Source organism: Lotus japonicus, chromosome 5, assembly GCF_012489685.1.
Source record: "Lotus japonicus ecotype B-129 chromosome 5, LjGifu_v1.2".
NCBI lineage: Eukaryota > Viridiplantae > Streptophyta > Magnoliopsida > Fabales > Fabaceae > Lotus > Lotus japonicus.
In genome coordinates, this window is record NC_080045.1 from 38,917,855 (window position 1) to 38,930,620 (window position 12,766).

Below are 12,766 nucleotides of genomic sequence, written 5' to 3' on the forward strand. Positions count from 1 at the left end.
AATTATTATTATGTTATATGTTAACTTGATAGTTTATGTGATTTAATTAGATGATAAGGTGATTATGTGATTTAATTAGATGATAAGGTGATTAAGTGATTTTATTAGATAATTAAGTTATTATGTGATATATGGAGTGAGTAATTTATTTAATTTGTATTTGAGTGAGATAAGATTAAATTAGATAAGGTTGTTGGGTTTAGGTGATATATGGAGTGGAGCCCACTAGTACTACTAGTTTAGGGTTAGGAGTGAAATAAATAGAAAAAAAAGAAAGAAAGAAAAATCAGAAATTAGAAGAGCAGAACAGAGAAGGAGAAAGCGTGAAAACAGAGAAGAAGGAGAGGAGAAAAAGAGCAGAAAACCTAGATTTGATCTACAAGAGGTAAGGGTTTGGATTCATGTTCTATGGATTAGTATGATAGTGGGTTGTAAGACCTGGATTTTCAGAAGCTAGTTTCCGACTCACGCGTAGAATCAGTGTAAGCGTGACAGGAGTTTGTTATTTGAGGAAGATTAATGAAGAAGAAAGTTCAGGAATTGCTTGAGGAATGTTGCGTAGTTGTTTTCGGAGTTAGTGCGAGTCGTCTGCACACCTGCCTTATGGCGAGCGTGTCCAGAATAGGCTATTTCGCTCTTAAAGCAACGTTTTGAGTGAGATTTCGAACTCTCGGAAAATTTAAAGATTCTCTTTATTTTTCCATCGACCAGCGTTTCATTTCGGAACTCTGGACTGTACGCACGATAGGTTTCACTTTTCGGATGTCCGCCGACGCTAATTTCCTTGCTTCGAAACCCTATTTTCGAGCAATGGATGAAGACTTTTTCTATTCGGGACTTCTAACGAAGATTCCGTCCGCGTTGCCAGACTTGTTTCGACATTTCCAATCTTTCTTCAGTAGGGAGTTTTGTCGTCTGAGCATCACAGCAAAAAGTAGTTTTTCGGGACAGATTAACCGACACCGCTTTTGAGTTTTTCGATATCGTTTTTCCCAAATCTTAGATGTTTGTTTTGAGTTCTGGAATTCTGACGCCAGAATCTCTCTTAGAATTCCACGGTGATCGTGCTGCAAAAATCGGAATCGCGAAATTTTCATTTTCCCGCGATTTCGCCCGCCTATAAATAGGCGAAAAAAGCGAAATCCTCTTCATTTTCACCCATTTTGGCCGAGAATTGTAGAGAGAGAGGGAGAGGAGAGATTTTCGCGAAATTTGACCAATCTTCGTGCAGTTCGTCCCTACTTCTAGGTATCAAGGTAACTACACGATTCCTACCTCTGATTGTTTGTTTCTGTTGCGTTTCTGAAGTCGTTTCTGTGCTCTAAGTTTTTGAGCTTTTTCTAAAATTGTCCGATTTCTCTGATTTCTCGCTTGGGTTATGTTCCTTATGTTCCCCTGAGTCTAAAACCTCTGTCAGTAAACTCTGATTGCGATTCAGTTGTCCAGGATCTGAAAAATTGACTCAAAACTCTTTTTGTCTCACATTTCGAAACTTTATTGTCGTAAAGCTATAATCTGACTTCGTGCCTTTAGGATTTGTTGTCACGGATGTCATGAGGATCGTTGCTGTCAAATCTGTTTTCAGAACTGATAACTTTGAAGTTTTGAGCCTTTATTTTGGACCAAAATGCCCCTGCGTAGTCGTATTTCGACCCGATTGTCCGAAAATTGTTCTGACAGTTTCTTTGCCTTGGTTTTACCCTAAAACTACCTTGTAAACTGATTTGATCGAAGAAAAAGAGCCGAAGCCCTTTTCTCCTTATGGCCGTGGGTTTTTCCTAAGGGGGGGGGAGTTTTCGTTTTCGAAAAACTTGTCCTTTCGTACCCGTTTGTCGTATTCTGAAGCTTTGATGCTTTGTCTATCGTTTATGTATTGTTTTGCGATCTAACTAATCGATTTTGTTTGAATTCTGCTTTGTTTTTCTCCGAGGTTCAGTTGAAGGAACTTTGGAATATTCAGAGCAACTGTTTGAGGACAACCTTGATTTCGAAGCTGGAACAGCTCGAGGTTAGGGCAACTTACATATATATATTAGCTATGATTTCATGATAGGCGTCGATAATTCGACTTATGCTTTGCTATGATATTGATATGATGATGGTTTATTGTTATGAATGTTTTTATAACTTATGATGTTGATGTTGTGTTGGATGGAGCGTTTTGACGCAACTTCGGAGTGGAGATTCATTGATCTGGTGATCTTTGATATTTCGGGTTGGATGAACAACCCTAGGCAAGTCCAAATGAGGGGTTTGAGACTTAGCCTGTTGGTATTTGTTGGTTTACATAGACTTTCCCCGGGAAACTTCTTCTGGGTGGTTGGTTTTCGGAAAACTTAGAAGGATTAGAATTTCGAAAACTAAAGACTTGGGAAACCTAGATTTGAGAAATAAACTCATAACCTGACTAATTCAATTCGAAACGTTTTTACTAAATGAACAGTTATAGGAGAACTAAAGGGGAAAACATTTACGAAAGACGGGGAAAAGTCGACCTTTGTTGTGGGTTTGGAGAGTTATCGGAATTGGGGAAAGCCACTAAGGTGAGCTATGGTGATGATTGAAAGTCATCGAGTACTCTAGTACTCTTGGGGAGTGTTGTGGAGCCGTGTTGTATTGACCGACACCTAGTGCTCTTGTTGTTTGGGCTGTGTTGTATTGACCGACACTAGACCCTTGTGTTTTCTTGTTGGAGTTGTGTTGTATTGACCGACACTTACTCCGAGTTGTGTTGTATTGACCGACACTAACTCATTGGGTTTGGTTGAGATTGGGTTGTGAGATAGACACTTTCGTGGTAAGGACGATTCGTTGTTTGGCTAACCACGTTGCATTCAATCGGGTGAATAACGGGAATGGTTCACCTGTGCATATCATGGTGAATAACGGGAATGGTTCACCTTGCATAAATGATGAATAACGGGAATGGTTCATCATACGGTGAATAACGGGAATGGTTCACCAAGGATGAATAACGGGAATGGTTCATCCAGGATGGATAACGGGAATGGTCCATCCATAGTGAAGAACGGGAATGCTTCACTTGTGGCGAACGGGAACGCGTCACAAATCCGGATTCATATTGTGCATTTCACGCATACATTCATGCTGACTGAGACTGTGTGCTGTTTGTTTATTGAAGCAATGTTAGAGCCATAACATGCTAGGATTACTTATATGCTTATATAACAACTTATATATATACCCTGTCACATGTTGTGTGTATATGTACTTATTGCTGTGAGTTGACCCTAGCGCCTTGGCTTTGTTTGTATGTTTGTCTTTGGGCGGTCGGCCTGCTGCCAGATGTCGATGGCCGACTGGTTCTCGACGGTCTCTCCCTCGGGGGGGATCAGATATGAGTTGCTGGATAGGGATGCCCCCACCGCTTGGGTGATCGATGTGGCTGGTCACCGGGCGACGTATAGGGGAAGGGTCATGGAGGACCGACGGATGAGCGAGGACGCCTGACGAGCGGAGTGCTACGGCGTATGGAGCTGAGTTTTGACTTGCCGCCCTCAGTTCATTGTGGACCAGGCACTGGACATGCACCACCTGCACCACCTCCGACTTCACCTTCTGTCGAGGAGGACCCAGAGGAGATCGAGCCTGCTGCTGCTGCTATATCTGTTGTGCCACCTCCGGCTACTGCCATCGCTTCTACCGACGTGGCGTCGTCCTCTAGGCTCGTACAGCCGAGGAGGGAGTCTGTTGTCCCATCTGTCTCACGTCTCTTATCTTTCTCTTCACCGCACGGCTACCGTGTGGACCCCTTGATGAGGGTGGAGGAGGAGGATGTTCTCACAGGAGAGGTGGATGTGGAGACCGGCTCGACTAGGGCGGTGCGCAGGACAGTGAGGAGGGAGGTTATGGATTTGGACACCGAGATGATTACGGTGGATTCCGACTCTGACTCCGAGAGCAGTGGGGAGAGCTAGTCGCCGAGCAGCGATGAGGAGGAGTATGATTGGTGAGCTGAGCTGGGAGGGTAGGTTAGGATTAGCGACATTTTTTTGTGTAGAGCTCTGATCGTCAGTTTCTTTTGGGACAGGGTAGGTTCCGATGTGTGGCTTTTTGTGTGGTTCTTTTGAGGAGGATCACAGAGAGTCTGTCGGAGTATAGGGTCTTCCTTTCAGGCCATTTTTGAGTGCCGACTTTCTCTTGGATAACTGTATTTTGATACTTTTACTCACAGTTCTGGTTTGTATAATTGCCTGCGGGCGTACTACTTTGGAGTCACTGCGGCTTCGCGTGACATGGAGTGCAGCCGAGGCTGTACAGATGTATATATTTGTATATCGGTTAGTTAGTTGTTGGGGTTGTCTTTACTTCCTTATCGCTTTGATTGAAAGAAAAAAAAATTATTACCTGTTTTCCGCGTAAAGTTTATTTTTGGTTACTAAAGTGACACCTGGAAGTCGGGGTGTTACATTGTGGTATCAGAGCTTAGTCGAGTCTTTTGGGAGTCCTTGGGGAATAGGTCTTCTGTGCTAGGTTGTGTGACTCTGCAAAGAGTGAAAATTGATTGTCTGCAGGACGATTTTTCGTTCTAATTGATTGCATGGTTGTTTAACCATATGTAATAGTTTGGTGCTATTCTACGATTAGGACTAACAGTTTTCTTGGGGGTAACAGACGATGGTGAACACAAATCAGCTAGCAGAGATGATGGCCACTATGGCCCAGGCAATGACTAACCAAGCGAATGACAATGCTTTGAGACGTGCTGCGGAGGAAGCGCGTGATCAACACCAGCGTCAGAGGGAGGCGACTTTGGATCAGAACAAAGGTTTGAATGACTTCAGGAGACAGGATCCACCTAAGTTTTCGGGAGGTACTGACCCGGACAAAGCGGAACTCTGGATAGAGGAGATTGAGAAGATCTTTGGAGTGTTACAGACTGCTGAGGGAGCCAAAGTGGGGCTGGCAACCTATCTGTTGTTGGGAGATGCTGAATACTGGTGGAGAGGCGCCAGAGGAATGATGGAGGCAAATCATGTGGAGGTGAACTGGAATTCTTTTCGAACAGCTTTTCTCGAGAAGTATTTCCCAGACAGTGCTCGTGACGAGCGTGAATCACAGTTTCTGACTCTGAAACAAGGAAGCATGACCATTCCGGAGTATGCTGCCAAGTTAGAGTCTCTGGCAAAGTACTTTCGGTTTTTCCGTGATCAAGTTGATGAACCCTACATGTGCAAGAGATTTGTGAGGGGATTGAGGCCCGATATTGAAGATTCGGTGAGACCATTGGGGATCATGAGATTCCAGGCATTGGTTGAGAAGGCAACTGAGGTGGAATTGATGAAGAATCGGAGATACAACAGGGCTGGAACAGGAGGATCGGTGAGGTCGACACCACAGAGTTTTCAGGGAAAAGGGAGGTTTCAGGCGAGGAAGCCATATCAACGTCCTGCGGGGAGAGGGTTTACCCCGGGATCTTACAAGCCGATGACTGGTGCTGCTACTTCTGGAGGGTCGGGAAGCCGTCCCCAAAATCGTGAAGTGACTTGTTTCCGTTGTGGAGGAACGGGACACTATGCAAACAATTGCACGAGGCCACCAAGATGCTACAATTGCAACAAATCTGGGCATCTGGCTACGGAATGCAAGGCACCGAAGGTTGAACCGTCTGTGAATGCTGTTAGTGGGAAGCGCCCAGTGGCGAAGGGAAGAGTGTATACCATGGATGGAGAAGAGACTGAAGGAGCTGATGGTTTGATCAGAGGAGAATGTGAAATTGACGGTAATCTTCTAACTGTACTCTTTGATTCTGGTGCAACTCATTCATTTGTCTCTAAGGATTGCGTATCAAGACTGCATCTGCCTATTACTACTTTGAGTTTTGATCTTATGGTAACTACACCTGCTAGGACTCTAATTGCTAATGCCGCATGCATGCACTGTTCAGTAGTATATAAAGATAGAACTTTTCATGCCAACCTAGTATGTCTACCCCTTAAAAACCTAGATGTAATCCTCGGGATGGATTGGTTATCCCACTACCATTGTCTTTTGGACTGTAGTCGAAAGAAAGTGGTGTTCCCAGACTCGGATCTTTTCGAGTATCTTTCTATTAACCACATTAGTGCATCGTTGAGCGAGGGCACTCAGAAGTACTTTTCATTGCTAAGTCTGGAGGGGAAGAAGGAATCGGATATTCAAGGTATTCCGGTGGTTCGAGATTTTGCGGATGTTTTTCCTGGAGATGTACCTGGACTGCCGCCTGTACGCGATGTGGAGTTTGTGATCGACATTGTACCCGGAACTGGACCGATTTCGATTGCACCTTACCGTATGGCACCTGCGGAGTTAGCGGAGTTGAAATCTCAGTTGGAGGATCTTTCGGCAAAAGGATTCATTCGACCAAGTGTTTCACCGTGGGGAGCGCCAGTGTTGTTAGTTAAGAAGAAAGACGGAAGGTCGAGATTGTGTGTGGACTATCGACAACTGAACAAGGCGACGATCAAGAACAGATACCCGTTGCCGAGGATAGATGATTTGATGGATCAATTACGAGGGGCTGCTGTATTTTCGAAGATAGATTTGAAATCAGGCTATCATCAGATCAGAGTGAAGACTGAGGATATACCGAAGACTGCATTCAGAACACGCTACGGACACTACGAGTACCTAGTGATGCCGTTTGGAGTGACAAATGCACCTGCTGTTTTCATGGATTACATGAACCGCATCTTTCATGAATTCCTAGATCGGTTTGTGGTGGTGTTTATTGATGATATACTGATATACTCGAAGGATGCAACGGAACATGAAGGACATTTGCGCCAAGTTCTACAAGTGTTGAGAGAAAAGAAGCTGTATGCGAACCCTTCCAAGTGTGAATTCTGGCTGAAGGAAGTTAATTTCTTAGGCCACGTTATCTCAAAGGAAGGCATAGCTGTGGATCCGGCGAAAGTAGAGACTGTTTTGGCTTGGGAGCAACCGAAGACAGTGACAGAAATCAGAAGTTTTGTGGGTTTGGCTGGATACTATAGACGCTTCATTGAGGGATTTGCCAAGATCGTTGGACCTTTGACTCAACTGACGAGGAAGGATCAACCTTTTGCATGGACAGAGGCGTGTGAAACAAGTTTTCAGACTCTGAAGGAATGTTTGACGACGGCACCTGTACTTATTTTGCCGCAACCAGAAGAACCTTATGAAGTTTATTGTGATGCTTCGTATCAAGGCTTGGGATGTGTGCTGATGCAACATCGAAAAGTGGTGGCGTATGCTTCGAGACAGTTGAAGACTCATGAGAAGAACTATCCGACTCATGATTTGGAGTTAGCTGCCATTGTGTTTTCGCTGAAAATCTGGAGACATTACCTCTATGGTTGTACTTTCACGATATTTAGCGATCACAAGAGCCTTAAATACTTGTTTGATCAGAAGGAGTTGAACATGAGGCAACGAAGATGGATGGAGTTCATCAAAGACTATGAGTTTACGTTGCAATATCACCCTGGGAAGGCGAATGTAGTTGCTGATGCTTTGAGCAGAAAGATGCATGTCTCGTCAATGATGGTTAAAGAGCTGGAGTTACTGGAACAATTTCGAGATATGAGTCTAGGTGTGACACCGTCTGAGGGAAAGTTGAAGTTCGATATGATCAGAATTGCCAGTGGACTGATGGAAGAGATTAGAGAGCAACAACTGCAAGATGAGTTTCTGCTGGAGAAGAGGAACTTGGTAAATCAAGGGAAAAACCCGGAATTCAAGATCGGAACGGATGATATTTTAAGATGCAAAGATAGAGTTTGTGTACCCAATAATCCAGAATTGAGAAGGCTGATCATGGATGAAGGACACAAGAGCAAATGGAGTATTCATCCGGGAATGACCAAGATGTATCAAGATTTGAAGCTGAATTTCTGGTGGCCAGGAATGAAGAAACAAGTGGCCGAGTATGTAGCTGCATGTTTGACTTGTCAGAAGGCCAAGGTAGAGCATCAAAGACCTGCTGGTATGCTACAGAGTTTAGACGTGCCAGAATGGAAATGGGATAGTATATCCATGGATTTTGTGGTAGCTTTGCCAAGAACACAGAAGAGACACGATTCGATTTGGGTGATTGTAGATCGTTTGACCAAGTCAGCGCATTTTCTACCAGTGAGAACTACCTACAATGTGGAGAAGTTGGCTGAGATCTATGTGGCGGAGATTGTGAGACTACATGGAGTTCCGACAAGCATTGTGTCTGATCGGGATCCGAAGTTTACTTCGCACTTTTGGGGAGCTCTTCATGATGCGTTAGGAACCAAACTGAGGTTGAGTTCGGCGTATCATCCACAAACGGATGGGCAAACAAAGAGAACTATTCAGTCGCTAGAGGATCTACTACGGGCTTGTGTGCTAGATAACAGAGGAAGCTGGGATGATCTTCTGCCATTGGTTGAATTCACCTACAACAATAGTTTCCATGCGAGCATTGGGATGGCACCGTATGAAGCTTTGTATGGCCGCAAGTGTAGGACACCGTTGTGTTGGTATCAAGATGGGGAGAGTTTGTTGATTGGGCCAGAAATGCTGCAACAGACGACGGAGAAGGTTAAGCAGATCAGAGAACAGATGAGAGCTTCACAGAGCAGACAGAAGAGTTATGCTGATCAGAGACGTAGAACACTAGAGTTTGAGGAAGGTGACCATGTGTTTCTACGAGTTACTCAGACTACGGGGGTTGGACGAGCTATTAAGTCAAGGAAGCTTGCGCCAAAGTTTATTGGGCCTTATCAAATCACTCGACGTGTTGGACCAGTTGCGTATCAGATTGCACTACCACCATTTCTTTCCAACATTCATGATGTATTTCATGTGTCGCAGTTGAGGAAGTACATTCCAGACCCGACTCATGTGATCGTGCCAGACAACATTGAACTGAATGATGATTTGACTTTTGAGACACCGCCAGTGAGTATTGGGGATAGAAGGGTGAAACAGCTGAGGGGAAAGCAGATTCCGTTGGTAAAGGTGATATGGAACAAGGATACGGGGGATGCTACATGGGAATTGGAAGACAAGATTAAGGAATTGTACCCCGGACTTTTTGCTGAACTCTGAGTTTCGAGGACGAAACTTTCTTTTTGGAGGGGAGTATTGTAAGACCTGGATTTTCAGAACAAGCTAGTTTCCGACTCACGCGTAGAATCAGTGTAAGCGTGACAGGAGTTTGTTATTTGAGGAAGATTAATGAAGAAGAAAGTTCAGAAATTGCTTGAGGAATGTTGCGTAGTTGTTTTCGGAGTTAGTGCGAGTCGTCTGCACACCTGCCTTATGGCGAGCGTGTCCAGAATAGGCTATTTCGCTCTTAAAGCAACGTTTTGAGTGAGATTTCGAACTCTCGGAAAATTTAAAGATTCTCTTTATTTTTCCATCGACCAGCGTTTCATTTCGGAACTCTGGACTGTACGCACGATAGGTTTCACTTTTCGGATGTCCGCCGACGCTAATTTCCTTGCTTCGAAACCCTATTTTCGAGCAATGGATGAAGACTTTTTCTATTCGGGACTTCTAACGAAGATTCCGTCCGCGTTGCCAGACTTGTTTCGACATTTCCAATCTTTCTTCAGTAGGGAGTTTTGTCGTCTGAGCATCACAGCAAAAAGTAGTTTTTCGGGACAGATTAACCGACACCGCTTTTGAGTTTTTCGATATCGTTTTTCCCAAATCTTAGATGTTTGTTTTGAGTTCTGGAATTCTGACGCCAGAATCTCTCTTAGAATTCCACGGTGATCGTGCTGCAAAAATCGGAATCGCGAAATTTTCATTTTCCCGCGATTTCGCCCGCTTATAAATAGGCGAAAAAGCGAAATCCTCTTCATTTTCACCCATTTTGGCCGAGAATTGTAGAGAGAGAGGGAGAGGAGAGATTTTCGCGAAATCTTGACCAATCTTCGTGCAGTTCGTCCCTACTTCTAGGTATCAAGGTAACTAACACGATTCCTACCTCTGATTGTTGTTTCTGTTGCGTTTCTGAAGTCGTTTCTGTGCTCTAAGTTTTGAGCTTTTTCTAAAATTGTCCGATTTCTCTGATTTCTCGCTTGGGTTATGTTCCTTATGTTCCCCTGAGTCTAAAACCTCTGTCAGTAAACTCTGATTGCAATTCAGTTGTCCAGGATCTGAAAAATTGACTCAAAACTCTTTTTGTCTCACATTTCGAAACTTTATTGTCGTAAAGCTATAATCTGACTTCGTGCCTTTAGGATTTGTTGTCACGGATGTCATGAGGATCGTTGCTGTCAAATCTGTTTTCAGAACTGATAACTTTGAAGTTTTGAGCCTTTATTTTGGACCAAAATGCCCCTGCGTAGTCGTATTTCGACCCGATTGTCCGAAAATTGTTCTGACAGTTTCTTTGCCTTGGTTTTACCCTAAAACTACCTTGTAAACTGATTTGATCGAAGAAAAAGAGCCGAAGCCCTTTTCTCCTTATGGCCGTGGGTTTTTCCTAAGGGGGGGGGGGAGTTTTTCGTTTTCGAAAACTTGTCCTTTCGTACCCGTTTGTCGTATTCTGAAGCTTTGATGCTTTGTCTATCGTTTATGTATTGTTTTGCGATCTAACTAATCGATTTTGTTTGAATTCTGCTTTGTTTTTCTCCGAGGTTCAGTTGAAGGAACTTTGGAATATTCAGAGCAACTGTTTGAGGACAACCTTGATTTCGAAGCTGGAACAGCTCGAGGTTAGGGCAACTTACATATATATTAGCTATGATTTCATGATAGGCGTCGATAAATTCGACTTATGCTTTGCTATGATATTGATTATGATGATGGTTTATTGTTATGAATGTTTTTATAACTTATGATGTTGATGTTGTGTTGGATGGAGCGTTTTGACGCAACTTCGGAGTGGAGATTCATTGATCTGGTGATCTTTGATATTTCGGGTTGGATGAACAACCCTAGGCAAGTCCAAATGAGGGGTTTGAGACTTAGCCTGTTGGTATTTGTTGGTTTACATAGACTTTCCCCGGGAAACTTCTTCTGGGTGGTTGGTTTTCGGAAAACTTAGAAGGATTAGAATTTCGAAAACTAAAGACTTGGGAAACCTAGATTTTGAGAAATAAACTCATAACCTGACTAATTCAATTCGAAACGTTTTTACTAAATGAACAGTTATAGGAGAACTAAAGGGGAAAACATTTACGAAAGACGGGGAAAAGTCGACCTTTGTTGTGGGTTTGGAGAGTTATCGGAATTGGGGAAAGCCACTAAGGTGAGCTATGGTGATGATTGAAAGTCATCGAGTACTCTAGTACTCTTGGGGAGTGTTGTGGAGCCGTGTTGTATTGACCGACACCTAGTGCTCTTGTTGTTTGGGCTGTGTTGTATTGACCGACACTAGACCCTTGTGTTTTCTTGTTGGAGTTGTGTTGTATTGACCGACACTTACTCCGAGTTGTGTTGTATTGACCGACACTAACTCATTGGGTTTGGTTGAGATTGGGTTGTGAGATAGACACTTTCGTGGTAAGGACGATTCGTTGTTTGGCTAACCACGTTGCATTCAATCGGGTGAATAACGGGAATGGTTCACCTGTGCATATCATGGTGAATAACGGGAATGGTTCACCTTGCATAAATGATGAATAACGGGAATGGTTCATCATACGGTGAATAACGGGAATGGTTCACCAAGGATGAATAACGGGAATGGTTCATCCAGGATGGATAACGGGAATGGTCCATCCATAGTGAAGAACGGGAATGCTTCACTTGTGGCGAACGGGAACGCGTCACAAATCCGGATTCATATTGTGCATTTCACGCATACATTCATGCTGACTGAGACTGTGTGCTGTTTGTTTATTGAAGCAATGTTAGAGCCATAACATGCTAGGATTACTTATATGCTTATATAACAACTTATATATATACCCTGTCACATGTTGTGTGTATATGTACTTATTGCTGTGAGTTGACCCTAGCGCCTTGGCTTTGTTTGTATGTTTGTCTTTGGGCGGTCGGCCTGCTGCCAGATGTCGATGGCCGACTGGTTCTCGACGGTCTCTCCCTCGGGGGGGATCAGATATGAGTTGCTGGATAGGGATGCCCCCACCGCTTGGGTGATCGATGTGGCTGGTCACCGGGCGACGTATAGGGGAAGGGTCATGGAGGACCGGACGGATGAGCGAGGACGCCTGACGAGCGGAGTGCTACGGCGTATGGAGCTGAGTTTTGACTTGCCGCCCTCAGTTCATTGTGGACCAGGCACTGGACATGCACCACCTGCACCACCTCCGACTTCACCTTCTGTCGAGGAGGACCCAGAGGAGATCGAGCCTGCTGCTGCTGCTATATCTGTTGTGCCACCTCCGGCTACTGCCATCGCTTCTACCGACGTGGCGTCGTCCTCTAGGCTCGTACAGCCGAGGAGGGAGTCTGTTGTCCCATCTGTCTCACGTCTCTTATCTTTCTCTTCACCGCACGGCTACCGTGTGGACCCCTTGATGAGGGTGGAGGAGGAGGATGTTCTCACAGGAGAGGTGGATGTGGAGACCGGCTCGACTAGGGCGGTGCGCAGGACAGTGAGGAGGGAGGTTATGGATTTGGACACCGAGATGATTACGGTGGATTCCGACTCTGACTCCGAGAGCAGTGGGGAGAGCTACTCGCCGAGCAGCGATGAGGAGGAGTATGATTGGTGAGCTGAGCTGGGAGGGTAGGTTAGGATTAGCGACATTTTTTTGTGTAGAGCTCTGATCGTCAGTTTCTTTTTGGGACAGGGTAGGTTCCGATGTGTGGCTTTTTGTGTGGTTCTTTTGAG

The 12,766-nt window shown here is 44.5% G+C and overlaps 1 protein-coding gene across 1 annotated transcript in view; it reads left to right on the top strand.

Moving 5' to 3' along the window:
* LOC130719523 (uncharacterized) overlaps positions 1-12,766 on the top strand; it is a 76,014-nt gene that overhangs the window by 12,471 nt on the left and 50,777 nt on the right. The window contains exons 2-3 of the mRNA XM_057570145.1: positions 6,318-6,992; positions 7,166-7,171. Of these exons, the coding sequence (XP_057426128.1) occupies positions 6,318-6,992; positions 7,166-7,171 (681 nt within the window). The remainder of the gene's footprint in view (positions 1-6,317; positions 6,993-7,165; positions 7,172-12,766) is intronic.